Source organism: Monodon monoceros, unplaced genomic scaffold, assembly GCF_005190385.1.
Source record: "Monodon monoceros isolate NGI ecotype Baffin Bay Population unplaced genomic scaffold, NGI_Narwhal_1 Super_Scaffold_8, whole genome shotgun sequence".
NCBI lineage: Eukaryota > Metazoa > Chordata > Mammalia > Artiodactyla > Monodontidae > Monodon > Monodon monoceros.
Genome location: NW_021703785.1, coordinates 64209874 through 64231476, shown reverse-complemented (window position 1 = coordinate 64231476; position 21603 = coordinate 64209874). Strand labels below are relative to the sequence as shown.

Genomic DNA, 21603 nt, shown 5'->3' with positions numbered 1-21603 from the left:
AAACCTTAGTTAATTTTGGTGTGTTACTAACCTGAGTGAACTTGTATTAGCCACATGGTTTCTTTGCACCTCATTTTTTATACTTTCTAAAAAGGAGCAGTAATACAAGCTTTTCCTATAAAAACGTCTCGAATTAGATTATGGACATAGAAGTACTTTGTAAACTGTAAAATAGTATATAAATTAAAATATATACAAAGTTTCCATCTATGCTATGAATAGTATATTATTTCTTTAATCTTTCTCTGATAAAGATTATTAGCCTATTTTTACATATTAAAGCTGAGGTTCTGAGAGGTTAAGTATCTCACCTAAGGTTATATGGCTGGTTAGTCTTGGAATTGTAATGGAAGCCAAATAATTATCAACCTTCAAATACCATACTCTTTTCACTATTCTGTGCTGCAAAGGAGTCAGTCATCTTAAGAGTGAAATAGAATAATTCAGGTTTACAGAGAAACAGAAGGAGACTTATTTATTACTAATTAGTTAGAGTAACAGGTTACTTTATATGCAGGAATTGTATTTGGTACTTTACATATATAATCTAATCCACACAATTCTTAACATATTATGTAAGTGAAAAAGTACTAGATTGAGTTTCAGGGATCTTTGTTGTCTTGCAAGTTTGTTATGTGACATGTTACCTAAAATGTGTGGATTTTTGTGTCTTCAGCTATAAAAAGGATTTTGGTGGTAATGATCTTTAACGTCTTTCAGCTTTAATATTAACGCCACGACTAAAGTTTTTTTTTTTGCTCACCTTTCTAATATTTTGTAGATCATGAAATGCTTTCACATATGAAATCTCATGTAATAATGTAACGTAATAATTTCATACATTATAAAAGCATGATGGATAAATGAACGCGATGACTTAAAGAGACTTATTAACTAGAGGTAGGGAATGTGAGGCTCAGAAAAATTTACTAACAAGCTTGAGGTCACACAGCAGAGATTTGAGCCCAGAGTATAAGATTAATATTTTTTATGCCATAATCTTCTAGCCTTTCTTTGTCTATAGTGGTAGCTATGCTGATAAAGAATAAGAACACTAGTAAGCGAAACCATGACAAGAGTAGAAGAGAACAGAAACAGTGCCTTGTAATAGCATATTGTTGTCAATAAATGTTGTTCAATGAAGAGAGGAGGTAAAGAATGTGGCCAGTTTAATGACTAAATTAAAGGTATTAGAAATTATACTGCTATATAAGTTTCTGTATTATACTATTTTTTCACAATTTTCTCTCTCTTTTTTTTTTTTAAGACTCCACTAGAGAATGTTCCAGGTAACCTTTCTCCGATTAAGGATCCTGATAGACTTCTTCAGGATGTTGATATCAATCGCCTTCGTGCAGTTGTCTTTCGGGATGTGGTAAGTTATGCCTGCTTGATTTCCCAGGAAAAAACTTTCCACTGTCATTTGTGTAAAATAATTTAAATTTTATAAGAAAGCTTCATATTAAAACTAAATGTCCTAGTGTCAGGGATTGTAGATATATAACGTGCTTCTGTTTGTAAAATGGATGAGCTTAGCTTTATCTGAAAGCTTATTGATATGTTATTTTTTTTAATGACGTTAAATTTTTATTTAATTTTTGTATGGATACTAAGAATAGGGATAACTTTGAAAATTATACTTGACTTTATCTTGAATCACCTACTCCTGTCTTTTAGTATTCCTTGCTCCATCTCTAGGTACTGAATATTTTGCTAATATCAATGTTCCTTATATTATGGATAAAAGAGATTAATTCATTAAGGTGTTATTGGCAGTTACATTTGGGGGGCAATTACTTTTGAGATAAGAATCTGCATTTTAAAATATAGATATCGATGGGAATTTGAGTTAGAAAGGTTGCTTAATAAAGCTTATTGAAAAGATAGCTTAAGGAAACGGTTTCATGGAACCCTCCAATTATATGATCACTTATCCAAAGTAAGGATAGATAAGATTGGCCTTTCCACAAATTGTGTAGAAACATACACAGCATTTCACAGCAGACGCAATATTGGCAGTACTCCTTAGTATAGTTGCTGTTTATCGGCCATTTTGGATTCTGTTTTTCTTATTTTAATTGATGATTTATGAAACATAGAAGGAAGTTTATGTTTTAAACTTACATTTAATAATAAATTGGATAGAGTACTTTGTACTTGAGAAAGTGGTTAAAATATATTTAAGTCATACAGCATAATACTGCATGGTAGGAATATATGATAGAAAAATTCTCACTCTTTAATATATGTCAGTGCTTATAAATCACTAAGAAAATTACAACCATACCAACAGAAAAATAAGCAATGGATGTAAAATATGAAAATAAGGTAACAAACATATGATTTAAAAGTCAGTATAACCAGCAGTCAAAGAAATGCAAATTTAAAACAAGAGTGAGATAAATATTTTACCATTAAATAAACTAAAAAATTTAAATAATAGTACCTGTCATTACAAGGATGCATTGAAACATGCATGCATTGAAACAGTCATGATTGAATCATGACTTATCACTGGTAGGAATAGAAGTTGAATAAACTTTTTGGAAAGCTCTTTACCAACATGTGTTAAAACTCTTACAAATATTGATGCTATTACCCAGTGGTTCTCCTTAAGCTATTTAAGCCCATGTGCTCATCAGAGTTGCCTTCAGGAAAATTGATAACAGTGTAAATATCCAATATAGAGCTTAATAAACCATAGTATATTCATTTAACAAGAAACTGTGCAGCTATTAACATATTTTTGAGGGAAACTTAGTGACATGTAAAATGCTCATGATATATTTTAAGGGAAAGCAGCAGTATGCAAAAATACTTATACTACGCAAATATTGCATTTGTATGCCAAGTGTACATACATGCACATGTTCACCTTTTTTTAAAAAGTCTGGAAAAAAGTACCCAAGTGCTACCAGTGATTATCTCTAGGTAAACAGTTTTTATTTTGTACTTTTTTTGTATTTTCATATTTTCTGTAGTAAACCTGTATTGCTTTTATAGTTAATAAAAAATAAAGGAATTTTTAAAAATAGGAGATAAAACATATAATAGTATAAAAATCATGCTGTGAGAAACTCTATAATCTGGACTTGAATTTGGACTTGGGAAAAAAAATTACTAACAGTTTAACCATTTAGAAATGCGAATTATTCATCCTGAAAAAAAACATGTTGTGGAAAGAATTTTTTTTAATGACAGATGATTTAAACATGGAGTATGTCTTCATCTCCAAGAGACCCATTCGAACCTAACATAGAAGGGGTTTATGTTAAGTGTGACATTGCATTTAAATTGTTAGTAAATTCTGAATCAGGTTATTGTGGTGGATTATCATAATTTTTCTAGTATCTATAGATGTTTTGTAACTATACTGGATAACCCAACAGTGGTGCTTATTAGCTTTCTTCCTGAAGGAAGGGAATTAGTGTTCTCAGGTGTACCTTCCAAACATCAGGGAGGTAACATAATTTGTGTTCATTGAGTTTATACTGTGTATCAGACACTTAGTATATATTACCTCAGCTTTCAGTAAAAGGTTAAGAGAAAGCTAAGACTCAAAAACATTAAGATCACACAGCTAGTGTGAGGTCGAGTCAGAATCCCAAGGTAGATCTTTGCAAAGCACTCTCTTTTTTACCACCATATTTCGTAAATTCTAAGGTACACTTTTATTTTCATTTTAAATAATCTCCAAAATTTGGAAGTGTTTTACAATTGCTATATTTTATAGTCAATTGTAGAAATTATAGTAAGATTTCTCCTTAACTTTTGAAATTTTTACGAATCAATAGTCATTTTTAGTTGCCTTAATTTCAAAACCACATGAGATAAAAAATTAGGTCTTTAAAAAAAATTATATATATAAAAGCTATCTGTTACCCACAGAGTATGAAATACTAAATTCATAATATTTCAGAACAAATTTAATCGAGTTTGGTCATTTTCTGCATTACCTGTACTAATTCTGTTTCATAGTATTAAATCATCAGTAAATATTTCTCATTGTCTTTTTTTTCTAACAAATGCACATAAATTTTGAATCTTGCTCACATTGCACCTAAATGAAATAGTAATGTAAAGTGCCTGTTTATGGAGTTACTAGACTTTAATGCATGTTTGTTTTCCTTATTTCTATGTTATCTATGGGCCAAGGTAATTACTTGCAGTTTTGGCTTGAGTATCACTTTTAACCTAGCTTAGAAAAAAGGCTTAATAACCATCTATATATGATGACTTGGATATAGTCTAATCTGGAAATAGTATTAGAGGTCATTTAAATTTGTCCATTAACAATTTTCCCCATATGATGATTATTTAGGCTTTTTGGATAGAACTCTCAAGGTTATATGGCTATTTATATTTTTGCAAAGCATACTTATTTTAAACTTATCTTCTCTACTAGACAGCAATCTGCTTTTTTAAAGCTATTACCGCTTTATCCTAACTTGGTCAGTCTTTTTCAGACCTTTTACCACGTTGCTGCTCTCCTCTGGAAAAATTTCATTTTGTCATTGAGCTTTTGAAATTGGGAGCCTCAAATATTGGCTCCCAATTCTGCACTGGAAAAATTACCTCATTTTTCCAGAGGAGAATAGTGGTGCTGTTACTTCTTTTTATCTGTTATGTGTCAGACGTTGTGTTAGCTTTTTCTTAAGCTGCCATATCACACTTTTAGCTCATATTGAACTTGTAAACAATTCAGGCTTCATGCTCCCCCATTTTTACACCTCCCCTAGTTTACTCATATTGTTTCCTGCTCAGATAGTGGTATGTTAGAATTGTATATGTATTCCAATTGTAATTTTTTTCTGTTAATTTTTTTTCAGTTACTTGAAAGTATATTTGAAACTCTTGCCTTTTTTTTATTCAGATGTTAAACTATTCTTTTCAAGCTTGTGCTATCTGCATATCTTATAAATATGCATTCTCTGTTATGGAAGTAGTAGATACTAGTAGTGGAGAGGACAAAGAATAAAATTTTGTGGCATATTCAGCAAAATCTTAACATTCTCATTTTTTGAAATTACATTCCAACCTGTAAATCAGATGATATATTTATGGAGTTTTTTATCTATACTTAGATGATACTTATTAAATAGCAGTGTATACTTAGCAAGTTTTAGTAAAAGTTAAATGTCATATTTTGCCTCCATAAAGAAGATGAAACAACAATAGTTTCTTGTACTCAAAGAACTTATACTTTAAAAGTTTTGAGTGTCAACACTGCCTTTTCATTTTATGCAGGATGATAGCAAGCAGGCACAGTTCTTAGCTCTAGCTGTTGTTTACTTCATTTCGGTTCTGATGGTTTCCAAGTATCGTGACATTTTAGAACCCCAGCGAGAGACTGCAAGAACTGGAAGCCAGCCAGGTAGAAACATCAGACAAGAAATAAATTCACCAACAAGTACAGGTACTTAATATTTGTCTAATTATTTGAATTTTCATCATCATTTATTTCCTTTTTATTTCATTTTGCATCTAGATTTAAACTGGTTCTATTCATAATCACCTCAAGTATTTATAAGTAGGTGGTATATAAATGCCGATTTAATATTCTTTAATTACACAAAAATGTAGAATGATACTTCCTATATTCTCATTTTATCAGAGTTTTGGTTTTAATTTTTCTATTTATTAATACAAATCATTTATACTACTGTTTAATATGAAAATAACTCATATATTTTAAATGTATAATTTTAAACTTTATAAACATGAAAGTAGGAGGTCCTTATAGAGTAGTTCAATATCAACAATAAGCCAAAGTGTAAATCTTTATACCCAAGATCAAAGATAGCATCCCTCTTTCTTTCCTTCTTCCTTTCTTTCTTTCTTTCTCTTTCTTTCTTTCTTTCATTCATTGTGTATAGTTATTTCAGTATCTAAATATTCTGTCAGAGGTTTATAATAAACAAACATACATTCTAAACTTTATACCAAAGTTGCTTCAACTAAAATCAAAAAAAGACTTCTAGACATCAGTGAACCGTTTTGGATCATGTTGTCTTTCTCATCTATAGAAGATGCTCATGTTGTAGGAGTTCATGCATTATCAGCTTTATCTACTCTGCTTGGAAATGATAAACACATTTTCTGGCAACTAATATTTTAATATCATGGGGAGCCTTTTATCAATTGCATTTCTTGCCGGGTGTTTACATCAAGGTTGTTTCTCTGTTGTTTGCAGTGTGACCTTAGTAACCCAGTGGTTATTTCATGTACCTCTGGATTAATTTGTAATAGAAATTATCTTACCTAAATAAATGCATATGATGTACAAATTAAATGAATATTTTTAAAAGTGAGTAGAAATTAGTGGTCAAATCTCTGCATTTTGTTTTCCATATTCATATCATATCTCATTTACTTTTTATCACTGTTGTGGAAATACAGATTATATTTAACTATAATTCTTTGCTGTTGCATGCTGTATTTATTTTTAGTATGTAAACATGATATTTCTTTGTAGTATACTTTTACTTTTAACTTTATTCTTCAAATTAAATGTTATCCTACCATTGCAGTTTATGTCTTTTGACCATTTAAAACCCTGAGACTCTATATGTTAATCAACTCTTTCTTCATTTTTAATACATGCATAACAGTCATATATGTATAAAGCAAGCATTATTTTAGTGAACCTTCCAGTTCTGATTTTCTTCTGTTTGTATGTCTCTGTATATGTTGCTAAAATTACTCTACTTAACGAGTATATTATTTCCTTTCTCTTAATACATAACTTCTTTCCTTCCTCCAGAGATGTGGTCTTTACTACTAGTATGTTTGCATGTTGTAGTGATATAGAACTGTCTTGGATCTTCAGTGGACCATGTTGCAGGTTGTTACATGCTGGCTCAAATTTGATTCCATAATTTTCTCCACAGTTGTGGTCATACCATCTATCCCTCATCCAAGTTTGAACCATGGATTCCTTGCCAAGTTAATTCCTGAGCAGAGCTTTGCCCACTCATTTTACAAAGGTAATATTAACCTCATCTCCTGACCTGTTTGGATATTCTTAAATTTCATAAATTGTTATACAATAACCATCCATAATCTAATTGTTTATAAACAATCATACACCTCAGGTTTCAAGAAGATATAATATGTTGTATTTATACCTGGCTATTGAAAGCAAAATATAGTTTTTATATTTATATTCCATTATATTTCTTTAAGTATCATCTGCAAATTAAGGCTGCCTAATTATATGTATAATAATATGCACAGTGGTGGCATTCATTGGAGATTGCAGAAGAGTCACGTCTTATTAGTGGGACTAAATTAGCCCTAAAATGAAGGCTACTATGTAATGACAACAAAAAAGTTGAGAAAAACAAGCCTCGAAAGCATCAAACTGATAAGTTACTTAATTTTCTGTCGGAACAAAATTCCAACTCTTTTTAAAGGAATACAAAAAAATTCTTCACCAAACAATGTAAAATTCAACATTAAGCATCTAATAAAAAATCATTAAATGTGCAAAGAAGCAAGAAAATGTGATGCATAAGCAGAAGAAAAAAATCAGTCGATAGAAACAGATTCAGAAAGGATAGATATAGCAGAATCGTCAGATAAGGGCATTCCAACATCTATTATAAATATGTTCAAGATGTTTTTCAATTTAAAGGAAAAAGTGAACATAATGTGAAGAAAAATGGAAGATTTTTGTAAAAGAACCAATTTGCAGTCTTAGAGATGAAAAATAAAATAGCCAAAATGATGTCTCTGGGTAAGATTAACATGAGATTAGTCTGTGCAGAACAAAGGTGAGCCAAACTATTCCCCCCCCCCCCAGGATTTTCCCGTGTACACACCCTGCATAATTCCTGGGACAGTGAATATGATAGATTTTACTATTGTGACAGGGCTATGTTAGCACAGTTGCTTCTTTTTTTTTTTTTTTTTTTTGGCTTAAAACAGAAATGTATTCTCTCATAGTTGTGGAGGCTAGAAGTCCAAATCAAAGTATCAGCAGGGCCGTGCTCTCCCTGAGGGCTCTACGGGAGGATCCTTCCTTGTTTCTTCCTAGCTTATGGTGGGTGCTGGCAATCCTCAGCTTTCCTTGGCTTTTGGGAGCATCAACTCCAATCTCTGTCTCCATCTTCACATGACCGTCTTCCTAGCTTATGGTGGGTGCTGGCAATCTTCAGCTTTCCTTGGCTTGTGTGAGCATCAACTCCAATCTCTGTCTCCATCTTCACATGACCATCTTCTCTCTGTGCCTGTGTCCAGATTTCCTTCTTTTTGTAAGAATACCAGTCATATTGGACATGGGCGCCTCTCTAATCCAGTTTGACCTCATTTTCACTTGATTATATCTTCAAAGACCCTATTTCCAAATAAGGTCATATTCACAGGTTTTGGGGGGACATGAATTTGGAGGGAACATTATTCAATCCATTGTAACTACTCAAGGGTTGGTTCATTGCTTTGTGGGTCTTTTAGTCTTGTCTTTTTTCTTCTCCTTTGATACTTGATTCGCATATTTTTAGCACAGTTGCTTTTAAGAAAAGGTGATTATACAGGTAACTCTGACCTAATCACATGAACCCTGTAAAGGCAGAGAGTTTTCTCTGGCTGGTTTGGAAGAGGAAATGAGAGAGCCTGAAAGTGTTAGAGGGATCTGAAATAAAGGAAGTTTTTCATTGCTGAGATGGAGGTGACCATGCAACAAAGACCTGAGATCACCTTGTAGGAGCTGAGAGCACTTCCCGGCAAGGGACTGAATTCTGCCAATAACCGGAGTAATTTTAGAGAGGACCTTGAGCTCCAGATGATACCACTGTTCAGTGTACTTCATACATTGGCTAATGATATGGAAGAACAACTTATAGAACAAATAAAGCAGCAAAGTATTTCTTATTACAACTTGATGAATGGACAGATATTTTTCATAAACGTGCAAACTTTGGACATAATGATGAAATAAAGGAAAAATTCTTTTCAGCTTTATTGCTTACAAAGGCATCTAACTCTGAGTTGGATAAACTAAGAAGGATTAGACTAAATTAGATTAGATTAGATTGGAGTGTCGTCTGGAATTTGTTTTGTGTAGAAGTGTGTTCCAAAAGGTTAACTGCAGTGACTAGAATATACTCTGGAGTGGTTAACCTGATTAAGGAGCCTGCATCAAAATATCTATGCTCTGCTTTCTTTATCAAGAAAAGTTTACTATGAAACAATTTTAGCTGAACTGCATAATGGTCTTAGTGGTATAATAAAATTTTGAATTACTTTAAGGCCGATGTGGTAAATTTTCTATTCTTTTTTTTTTTTTTTTTTTTTTTTTTTGCAATACGTGGGCCTCTCACTGTTGTGGCCTCTCCCATTGCGGAGCGCAGGCTCAGCGGCCATGGCTCACGGGCCCAGCCGCTCCGTGGCATGTGGGATCTTCCCGGACCGGGGCACGAACCCATGTCCCCTGCATCGGCAGGCGAACTCTTAACCACGGCGCCACCAGGGCAGCCCCTCTATTGTTTTAATTATATGATAATATGGAAGGTGATAGTAAGTAACTGTTACTGCGTGCTGTCATGCAGTGGTTATTGAGAGGAAAAGTTCTGTTGATGATGTTGGAAATACAAAGTCAATTCTTAGTGTTTTTACAGGCTAAGAAACCAGTTTCATTCCACTCTTCAAAAATTAGTAGAACTGGCCTCTTTGTCAGACATATAAACTGTGTTAAATGAACTTAGTACTTCCAAGCAGGAAAGGATTGCATCATGTATTTTTAGTGTGAGAAAAGATGAAAGAACAAAAATAAAAGTTAGAATGTTGGAAGTACACAGTTTCTATGATATCTTGCATAATTTAATAAAAATTATTTTAATAATATTATTTATTATATAATAGTTATTAATGAAGTATCTCTATCTTAAGAATGATCTTGATTTTGCTCACCTTGAAAAGTTACCTCCTATCATTTTATGTATTTGATAGAATGTCTTGTATTTTATTTTACATTAAAAGGAGATACGTATAAACAAAATTTATGGATCTGGAATCTATTTCTTTCATTGAAATATAATTTATGTTTGATTATAACTATATGGGATAAATTATTGGAAATGAGTATTGATGAACATTGAGGGTATATTTTGAAGATACAGCATTTCTAGTTTCATTTTGGGTAAAAGTATAAAATGAATACATGTTCTGAGCTCTCTGAGTTCTCATTCTATCAACATAACTCTGTGACACGGCTTTCTCCACTCTGCGTGTTATTAAAATAAAACAAAAATAGGCTAGCTATATGTTATTCCCATGAGTAGTAGTATTACCAGTTCTACTTGGATTAGATAAGTTAACAAGCAAAAGTTCATCACATTATAAACTTTAAATATTTATATTCCCAGTATTTGTTCAAAATGTTTATATAGGCATTTCTTTTGGGGAATCACTCTTTGCTTAAAACTTTTTGTTTATTTATGTGTACTGAAAAAAGTTACAAGTACAGTAACATTTGTCTAGATTGATCACCTATATCCACACTTTCAGTCAACAACATGGATAGTTTTTGTATTTTTTTTCCCAATTTACCTTTGTTCTGATTGTATATTCATTGAAATTTAATTTTATGTTTATGGAGTCAAATAATACAAGCTTTTATGCTTTTATTTTCTGTTTTGAGAAGACTGATCTGGACTACTCTTCAACTCCTTCACACTTTACTGCCTTTTTTCACCTCGTTATTGAGCCTTTTAAAAAATTCTGAACTAGCTCTTTGGCCTCTCTCTTCTTAATCTTTGATAGTCCTTCAGCCCTTGGAGTATTGCGTAGTTTCTTCCTTGGACTTCTTGTCTCTAGTCATTTAGTCCAGGGGCCCCCAACTCCCGGGCCACAGGCCAGTACTGGTCCGTGGCCTGTTAGGAACTGAGCCACACAGCAGGAGGTGAGGTGGGTGGCAGGCAAGCGAGTGAAGCTTCATCTGCAGCTCCGCTCCCCATCGCTCCCCATCGCTCCCCATCACTCTCCACCGCTCCCCATCGCTCATATTACCACCTGAACCATCCCCCCCACCAACCTTCCGTGGAAAAACTGTCTTCCATGAAACCAGTCCCTGGTGCCAAAAATGGTTGGGGACTGCTGATTTATTCTGCTACTGATGACAAGTTTTAAAATAACATTATTATATAAAATAATAAAGTAATGAAATGTAATTTATATTTAATATAATACATTCATTTAATAAATATTTTATAATATAACAAATAATTTTTCTTTCTAAAAATTTCTAAGGGATTCCTATGGTTTTCAAAACAGTTAAAATGTCTTAACTTATAGTGGCAAGACTACTCTAGTTCTAACTTATCTGGATTACTACAGTCGTCTCCAAAGTGGTTTCCTCGCCTCTTGTCTTGCTGATCTTTATTTGATTTTTTTATAGTTTTGCCGCAGTTTATTTTAAAATATAAATGAGATTATGTCTCTTTTTGACATAAAAATTTCTCATAACATTTAGAGTAAAGTATCACTACCTTCCTAACTTCATCTCATGTGGTTCTTGCATCTGCTCACTACAATGAAACTACCTTTTAGTTGTTTAATCATGCCAAGCACTTTCCTGCCTCGTGATGTTTGTATTTTGTTCCTAGTTTTTGGCTCTCTCTTCTCCCTATTTTTTGTATGATTGGAGAGTACTTATCCTTCAGGTGTCTGGTTAAAGGTCACCTCCTCAAAGAGGCTTTCCCTGACTACTATAGCTAAGGAGCTTCCACCCCACAACCACCTTATTTTCTTATCATGGCATCCTCTTTATTTCCCTTCTTGCACTTATACAATTTATTTATTTGTTTGTCTATTAGAATGTGTGCTTGAAGAAGGTAATTCCTAATATCTAGCATGGCACTTGGAAGTACATACAGTAAATATTTGTTAAGTAAATGGGTAAGTTATTGAGAAAGCTAAACAATTTTTAAAAAGCTGAATATTGATGGTAGCCATAAAATATATTTCATTAATAAACATACTTAAAACAGAGAAAAGAAATTTTTATTCATAGCTTGTCCTAGAAGCTGTAGAAGCTTTATGTTAACTTTCCACATTAGGTTTCAAAAGAAGAATGTTAATATGTAGGTGAACTTACAAATAAATATGTTGTATTACTTTTCCTCTAGCAATTTATTGTCAGGGAAAAGAATTATGTTCACAGGAATTAAAATAATTAAGATATTGTGCCACTTATACGAGAACAGACATATGGCATAAACAGTCTACAAATAGGTAGGAATTTGTATGAGTATTTCATATATAATAAATATAACTTTTCTAATCAAATGGAAGAGGAAGTATTATTTGGCAAATGGTATTGGTATTACCAAATGGGGTAGCCAATTGAAAAAAATAAATTTATATCCTTATTCCATATAACAGGCTAAATAAACTCCACATGTATTAAAATTTAAAGCGAAAAAGGAAACTGAACATAATTCAAGAAAATTAAAATTAATATTTATATAATATAAGAAAAGATGTTTTAAATCATAACATCAAGTTGTAAAGATATGACTAAATAAGTTTTATTTATCTGCATGTCTGAAAATGTTAACAAAATTAAAAGAAAAAATGCAAACAGGAAAAAATTTACACTTAGTGATAAAAGTTAATCCTTAATAAATAAAGAACTCTTACAGATCAATTAAAAGAATATATGACAGTAATGGAAAAATGTAAAAAATAGCTGAACAGTTAATAAGAGAAAGGCAATGTAAGTACAAATAAGGGAAATTTATTTAAATCTACTCATAATCAAATACATTTATACTGAAACAAAACTGTACCAAAATTTTCAAATTGGGCAAAATTTTGAAGGGTGAGAATATAAATAATGTGCATTTTACGTAGAATAAAAATATCCGTGATCCTTGTTCTACTAATTTTACTCTTAGAAGTATATATTAAGGGAACAATGAAAGATATGCCAATAATTTTTTTACCACTCAGTTTTTATTTATTGCATACTTAGAAATAAAGCTAACATTTATTAAATAAGTTGCTACATTCATATAATCAAACACTATGATTTCAGCTTGCACATTTGTTATTTTATCTTTTGGAGTCATTTTTAATGGACTCGTAATTCATTATATGGGTACATTATAATTTATTTTACGAGTACTCTACACTGTCATTTGTATAATATTTATAGAATTCTTATCGAATACTGATGTCAAATATCCTATATATTTAATCTTATTTATAGCTGAAAATTATGCTCAGTTTTCCCTAACAAGTATTTTTTTTAAACTTCGACTCTTTAAAATAAATGTCTGTTTTCAGTATTAGTAAGGGTACCAACAAAAGCCTCCCTCCTCTCTTTTTTCTTTCATCTTCTAATTTGATCTTTTTTCCAACTTACCTTATGATTCATTCATTATGTATTTGCTGAATAAATGAATGGTTTCCTATTACATACTAGGTACTGGAGATACATAATATTGATCACAAAGTCTCTATGTTTATGAAGCTAACATTCTAGTGAGGAAGATAGACTTTTAGAAACCACACACTTAAATATATAATTGCAAGCTATGTTGTATTCTAAGAAATAAAATTACAGATTATTGTGAGAAGGTACAAAAGAAGAAACAATTTAATTTGGGGGTTGGGAAAGGCCTTATAGAAATGATATTTAAGCTTTGAACCAAACAATGAAGTCAGTTAGTTTGGGAAAAAGACTGGGGATAGTGGAAGCACATTTCTGAAAAGGTAGCCACGTATTCAGAGAAATTCCTTGGCATATTTTGGGAACGTATGTGGGTGGAACATAAGAATCAAGTGAAAGGGAAGCATTCCATGAATTTAGACAGGTAAGCAGGAACCAAATCATGTAGGGCTTGTAAACTATACTAAGGATCTGGTTTTTAAACTAAGCAGAGGAGTGTTATATTAGTGTTCCATTGCTGCCATAACAAAATACCACAGACTTACTGGCCTAAAACAACACAAATTTATTATTTTATAGTTCTGTAGATCAGAAGTCTTACATGGATTTCACCAGGCTAAAATCAAGACATCCTCAAGGCTGCATGCCTTTTTGGAGGCTCTTGAGGAGAATCCATTTTCCTTGCCTTTTCCAGCTTCCAGAGGCCACTCATATTCTTGGCTTATAGCTTTGTTTCTTATTCCTCCATTTTTAAAACCAAGAACTCTGCATCTTTCGGGCTATTCTTCTTTAGTCATATCTTCCTCTGAGCACAGCTAGGAAAGGTTTTCTGCTTTGAAGTTTGATTGAGCTGACCTGGATAATCCATGTCCTTTTTGCCATGTAAGGCAATATTCACAGGCTATGGAGATTAGGACGTGGACGTCGTTGGGAGAGAGGGGCATTAATTCTGCGTGCTACAAGTATACAATTTTACAAGAGTATTCTGGTTTATAATTTTACAAGAGTATTCTGAGTACAATGAGGGAATAGATTTAGAGGGGCATTGAGGGTAACTGAATAAACCATCGGAGACTATTGCTTTCTAGGTAAGAACTGCTATTGCTTAGGACTAAGGTGTAGCGGCAGTAGAGATTAAACAGGAAGATAAGTTAGACATACTTTGGAAGTAAAATTGACAGGATATGGTAAAAGATTGGATCTGGGGCATGAGGGTATGAGAAGTTTTCAAAGATAATACCTAGCTGTCTGGTCTGAAGTACCAAGATGATAAGTAATCATTTGTCAAAGCAAGCAAGAACGGAGGCAGATTATTTGAAGAGAATGACCAAGACTTCCATTTTTAGATGTATTAATTTTGAGATGTCTGTGGAAATCTTCTAAGCCTTTGGGAAGCTAAATCAAGCAAGTACATTACAGGTGATAGCCTGATACATTTCTTAATCCTCATAGCACACATAAGATCTATATTTTTCAAGTGCGGTCCTTGCAGCTTTCAAAGCGTAACTAACTTGTTCAAGATAACATGGAAAACTAGTAAAGTTGTGGAGCCAGAATTGAAACCTTTATCAATTTGACTACATTCCCATTATCTTTCTTATGACATATCCTTTTCAGAAAGGAAGGAGAAATACCCAAAGTACCTGAAGGTAGGTGGGAGTAAGAGGTTGTTCTTTTAGGGTGGGAGATACTGATCTGCAGATAAAGGGACCAGAGCTAGGGATGAGAGGTAGAAATTGAAGATAAGTAGAGAGAATAGCCGATAGAGTGGTTGGGATCTGTATTTTCTTTTCTCTTTGGAGTTTTGGTTAATTTTTATGCAGTTTAACTAATTTGCATTTAATATAAACAAGATATACAAGTTATATACAGATCTTTATGTTTATTTTAAATTACTCTAATGTGAATAGTTTGCTTAGTATTACTGTTTGAAAAGCAAATAAGTAATCTTGATGTAATTTTTAGTGCTATACTAACAAGAAGCTATATGTTCCTTTCATGTTATTCCTTATTAAGGTAGTTTGGAAAATAGCAATTTGAGTAATTTAATAGGTAAGAAATATTGAAACACTTCATAAATTATCATAAAACAAGATTTTTGGCGGAAGGAATGTGTTAAATGAGGTCACCATGTAGAAATCATGTCATTTGTTGAACTTAACCCCATATTTTTCCGAACATGCATTAGATGAACTCATTAGGTTCAATGAAAAACAGTAAGAAAAAGAGGCATCTGGCACCCAACTGCCTGTTCTGACAAGATTAAGATCACCCAGGCTAGTAATATTTCTCCTTTGTGTACTGACATGGCCTATTGCTACAGAAACTGTGGAGAACTACTGAAAAGTTGGAAGTCTCCTGTCAGTAATATAACCTGCACAGGTGCAATCATTTATACTTTCTATGCTGCTCATGCTTAGCTTCTATTGAAGTCACTTGGGTTAAATCCTCAAAGTACTTTAGTGTTACAAAGAAGCATTCTGGAAACATGTAATTCATCTAAGCTGAAGTTTGTGCTATCATCTGAGAGTGTGTTCTATAAATGCATAATGGGAAATTAAGGTAGGTTTTTTGAGTATTGACCTGTTTTCTATTTGCAATTACTGTTATAAAATTTTTCATTGGTGTTTATTTTTATTTCTAGGTGAATAAGATCATAAACTTTACAAAACTTATGTATTTGAATAGAATTCTTATTGAAATATCAAAATTACTGCTCTCTTGAAATAATTCTTTTATCATTCACAGTAAAAAAATTAAGATTTTTATTACTGTATAAATATTTTGATGAGGCATTTGAAAATATTTTAATATTCAAATTTAATAAACTTTTAATTGTGTTTTATAATCAAGAGGTCAAAATTTATGTTGAAGTTCCATGTATCTAGCTACTGAGTTATAGATTTTAGTTGTCTACTGAGAGAGTCAGTTGAATAGAAAAGCAAAAAATTGTATAGTTGGTAGAAAAAATCTTTTTATTTGACACCTTGTGGACACAAACCAAAGATTTTTATTTTCTTAGATATTTTGTTTGCTAGCAAAATGCTTATATTTCAGACCAATACAACTTGAAAAGTTTACATTTTTGTGTAGCTCTTAATGTAAAACACATCATAAATAAAGATTCTGAGACATCATGTTAGGGTAAAGCCAAGCCTGTAGACAAGATCTATAAATTAGCTAAATTTAGACTAAGTGCTAGACTTGACTTTATGCCTTTTGACAATTAAACTCATTAAGAAAAGTTAGCCCATGCTAGTAACTATTCCACTATGATATTTTGTTGATGTTAGAGTTCTTATTTTGTTTATGTGTTTACATTCTCTGTCCTGTTGCCATAAAAATGTCACTACCGCTGTTTAATTCTCTCCTGAGTTTTCTGCTGTAATTGTTTTCTCTCCAAGATTATGTAATCTGTAGATTAAACATGCATTAAGTAAACTCAGTAGTATCTCTAAGAGTGGAAATAACTGGCTTAGCCATCTTCCCATCCTATATTCCTAGGTAATTTCATCAATTTCCAAAATTTGATTATCACCTCTGTTTGAATGTTCCCTAAATATATGGCCATAGTTTCCTTGACTTACAGATATAAATGTCCCAGAGATTCTGCATACTCAATTAATTCATTATTTTCCTGAACAAACTTGCTTCTTTTTAGCTTTCTTCTTCAGTTAGTGACATATCACTGTTCTTTTTTTTTCTTTAAGCTAGATATTTCAGAAGCATCTTGATTCTTTCTCTTCTATATTATTCCTAATGCTATTATTCTGATTTGTCTTAATCTGCTCTCACAAGGTTTTATTTAAAAAATGCCAAATTGTTATCTTTACCTTTTTCCTTCTCTAGTGTTTTGCCAGTAATATTACCGAAATTTTCTGTCTTCTCAAAAAAACTTTATATAGTTATTTTAAGTTTTAGCCTTAAGAACAACTAAGAAAAACCTATTTTTCATGTTGTTCATCTAGTGTTTGAATATTATTATCATGTTCTACGGAGTAATCTTTTGTTCTTTCAATTCTAACATCCTTGCCCAAACAAGCAAAACTAAAACCTATTTAATAAATATGAGGAAAACTGCCACATGACATGGACTTGTGAGAGATGTATATCTTTAGTTTCTTGTTCTAATAACCTTTCAAATCAAAGAAACAAAGAAATAAACAACAACAACAACAACACCTAAGGGCAGTCTGTACTTCCCTGGTGGTGCAGTGGTTAAGAATCTGTCTGCCAGTGCAGGGAAGATGGGTTTGATCCCTGGTCTGGGAGGATCCCACATGCCGTGGAGCAACTACGCCTGCGAGCCACAACTACTGAGCCCACGTGCCACAACTACTGAAGCCTGCGCGCCTAGAGCCCATGCTTCGCAACAAGAGAAGCCACTGCAATGAGAAGCCCACGCACCACAACGAAGACCCAACAAGCCAAGAATGAATGAATGAATAAATAAATAAACAAACAAACCTAAGGGCAGTTTTATAGAACTTACAGATGTTAATTTTGAAGAGATCATAGACATAGTTTAGTTTGCCCTTCTTGTATTACAAAGAAGAACTATTAGTTATTAAAGTAATACAAATAGCTGCCATTTACTAAGTATCTACTTCATGCAGGAACTGCAAGTAAATAAGTGTGTATCTTATTTTCTTCTCCAACATGACTTTATTAAGTTAAAAGCTATTATTCCCATTGTACTTAGATTAGATAAATTTTTCAAGGTCATCATTTAGAATTTGGTAACATATGAAAAACTTTATTATAATGACCTTTGTATAATGAGATTTGATAGGAATTTAACATTTTAAAGATGGTTTTCTTTTTATCTATTTTAGTTAGTAATATTATATATGTTTTCATACGTATTTGTGATTCAATTTTCACAAGTTGAAATTTTTATTTATGCACAAAGAATCATCATGAGTATTCCAAAATAATTGTTCTTAAGACACATATAGGTTAAATTTGTGAGGCTCACTATTCTATTATCAAAGCATTTATCCTTTTGAACTAATCATTTGACATGCTTTTTGCAATTAACTCTTTAGAATTTTATGTATTATGTGTAATTTAAAATATATCTTTAACTAGTTTAAATATTTCAATCAGGCATTTCATTATTGGTTACTGAAATACCAAAAAAGATATAAAAGTAACTTAATATTTTTAAGGAGATATTAGAGAAGTATAATAATTTATCTTGCATGATTGGTAGCTAACAATAAAAGTATAAAAGGGGAGCTTTATATAATAATTATTTACAAGCTGCTATAAGCAATTGTGGTAGGAACTATTTCTCCATGCTTATATATCAATTTTGAAATGCCAGATGATTTATAAAAGAAACAGGGTTCTGTTGATGCTTGCCAAACAAAATGACGGGTGTATGTGGTTGATATATTTTAATCAAGTTGTGTTGTTACGCACATCCATTTAGCAGATTTTTTGTTTCTTACAGGTTTTCTTTTGCTTATTCTAATATGTGAGTATATTTTATTAATAATACTAGGTTTTCCTCGTGAAGCTTTTTGTTTAAATCAGTTTCTTTCATTACAGAAACACCTGCTGCATTTCCAGACACGGTAAAGGAAAAAGAAACACCAGCCCCTGGTGAAGATATTCATCTAGAAAGTTCCATTCCTCATACTGATTCAGGAATCGGAGAGGAGCAAGTGGCTAGCATCCTGAATGGGGCAGAATTAGAGACTAGCACAGGCCCTGATGCCATGAGTGAACTGTTATCTACTTTGTCATCCGAAGTGAAAAAGTCACAGGAAAGCCTAACTGAGAACCCCAGTGAAATGTTGAAGCCTGCGCCATCTATATCTAGCATTAGTCAAACCAAAGGCATCAATGTCAAGGAAATATTGAAAAGTCTTGTGGCCGCCCCAGTTGAAATTGCAGAATGTGGCCCTGAACCTATCCCATACCCAGATCCAGCACTGAAGAGAGAAGCGCAAGCTATTCTTCCTATGCAGTTTCATTCCTTTGACAGGTAGGTACTGAATTTATTATTTACAGTGTTCTATGCATAGAAGGAAAATTAGAGTCTGTTAATTTAAAAATATTAGGAGGGTCTTGAAAACTTTGTATTTTTTACTGTAGATTCTTACTACAAAGACTATCAAAGTGACAGGCCAACTGGATTGATCTCATAGTCAGGCATTTTAATAATATGTTTCAAAAAAGGGGGTTTAATATGAAATGGCGATAGCACATTGAATTGGAAATAGGGAAACACAGATTCTGATTATAATCTATCATCAAGTGACTGCAGTAGATTAGAGAAGTCATTTTATATATATATATATATGTTTTATATATTATATACATTTATATATACATATATGTGAGGAAACTGGAAAGTAATTGTTTTTTGTTTTAGGGAGAAAAGATCAAGTTAGGAAGTCAAATGTTTCTTAAATGTCAAAATAAATATATAGTCAAAATGTAATATATATTCCATAATGTCTTCTCTAAAATAGCCAAACTGCTTTGTCCCAATTAGAGACAATAATTTTTTTAGAGTTTAGGGGTTGAGGTGTGGCAGTAAAGCCATTTTCAGTTAGGATGAATTATCTTTTTCATACATAAATATGATTTAAAATTTGCCTATAAGCATTTCAAGCAGCATCCTACAGATATTTCTTGAAAATTTATTGTGAAAATATGAATGGCATTAGTCATCATGTCAAATATAAAGAGATAGAATCAGGTTTGTTTTCTATGAACTTAAAGTAGTAAAAGGAGATTAAATATTTACAGATAGTTGTCTATAAGATAAAATGTGTTAAGTGTCAGAAGTTTTTTAAAAACTAAAAAAAGGAGGGGTATAAAAGGTAGGAAATTGTTTCTTTTTTTTAATAGTTTGGAGGTTCATTCATATAGTTCCTTGGATGTTCCTTATGCCAATTCATATTTGGTTTGTGTTCCCAGGATATATGTGTATGTGTGTTTATGAGTTTGTATAAGCATAAGCATGTAAGTACTTGTATATATCTATAAATCTTTATCTATAAATAAATGGTACAATAATTTAACTTGGGGTCATAAGTTTTATGTTCCATTTAATTTTTAAGTTCTATATCTAAATTTTGTTAAAATATAAAACAGTAGATACAGAGAATCATTGTAATTTGCATAAGAGAATCCAGTGAAATAAACATTAAGTAAAATATTTCTGTTTTAATTTGGATTATCATTAGAACAGTTTTTTTCATTAAAACTTAATGAAGCAGTCATCTGAGTGCCGATATTCTTAGCTACTCAAAATTTATTACACTTTTGAGGATATTGCTTTACAAAAAATAGAACTTTCCACTTGTTCCTGGTAGCATTTGTGCAAAATGCAATGAGAGTGGAATCATTCTTCTAAATTGCATAAGTAGAAATGAAATCGAGGAGCACAAAGCATATTTCAGTTCTTTTTAGGAGCAGGGTCTCCAGTGTAGTTAATATATGCAGTAGCTCAAGTACTATCAAATGTAAATGATGAGGTGATATTGATGAAAGGAGGGGATTGAGGTCTCAGGGGGCGCTGATGACGGATTGAACAGAAGCGGCCTTGCACTGCACGTAACTCAAGTCTGTCGTCTTCAGTGCTCAAAGCCATAATGGGAGGTGGCAGTCTGAAATGAGTTGCCACGGCAAAGAGTATTATTTTTGAAATGCTTTCACACAAATCACTAGGCCCTGCATACAACTTAGTTTCATGCTTTAATGTCATCAGGAGGCACAAATTGGTGTGTCTAATTGTTTGCCACCTGCCAGGAAAATGAGCTGCCAGCCAGCCAGACGGGTTTGATTGTCTGTCAGCCATTCAATAGATTGAGAGTGACAACATCAAAAATTTAACTTCAAACTCTGGAGCTTTTAGCAGCTTTTCTGAGACATCATCCCCACAAGTGCTTCTGGACAACTGCATTTTTCAATTATATTTCCAATATATTGCTACCATTTGCCTTATCTGTCTTAAGGTAGCTGTAATTACATTATGAAGTATATAAACATATTTCTGAAGCACTAAAGTCTGAAATTCAAGTTATGACATGTCTTTTAACATCAGATTGAATTCCTTGAAAATAGGATCCAAGAAGACAGGCTTTAGAGGCAAATCTTGAATACTTACAGTTTCAAACACAGAATTAGCATGGGTCTTACTCTACCAATAATGTATTTTTCATTTATATCTTTAGTTGAAAAATAGCTGT

General features: G+C 32.3%; 1 protein-coding gene across 6 annotated transcripts in view; it reads left to right on the top strand.

Moving 5' to 3' along the window:
- NBEA (neurobeachin) overlaps positions 1-21603 on the top strand; it is a 618768-nt gene that overhangs the window by 213268 nt on the left and 383897 nt on the right. For all 6 annotated transcript variants that reach the window (XM_029209906.1, XM_029209902.1, XM_029209901.1 and 3 more), the window contains 4 exons: positions 1268-1375; positions 5248-5416; positions 6891-6986; positions 18950-19388. In XM_029209906.1, coding sequence (XP_029065739.1) covers positions 1268-1375; positions 5248-5416; positions 6891-6986; positions 18950-19388 — 812 coding nt within the window. The remainder of the gene's footprint in view (positions 1-1267; positions 1376-5247; positions 5417-6890; positions 6987-18949; positions 19389-21603) is intronic.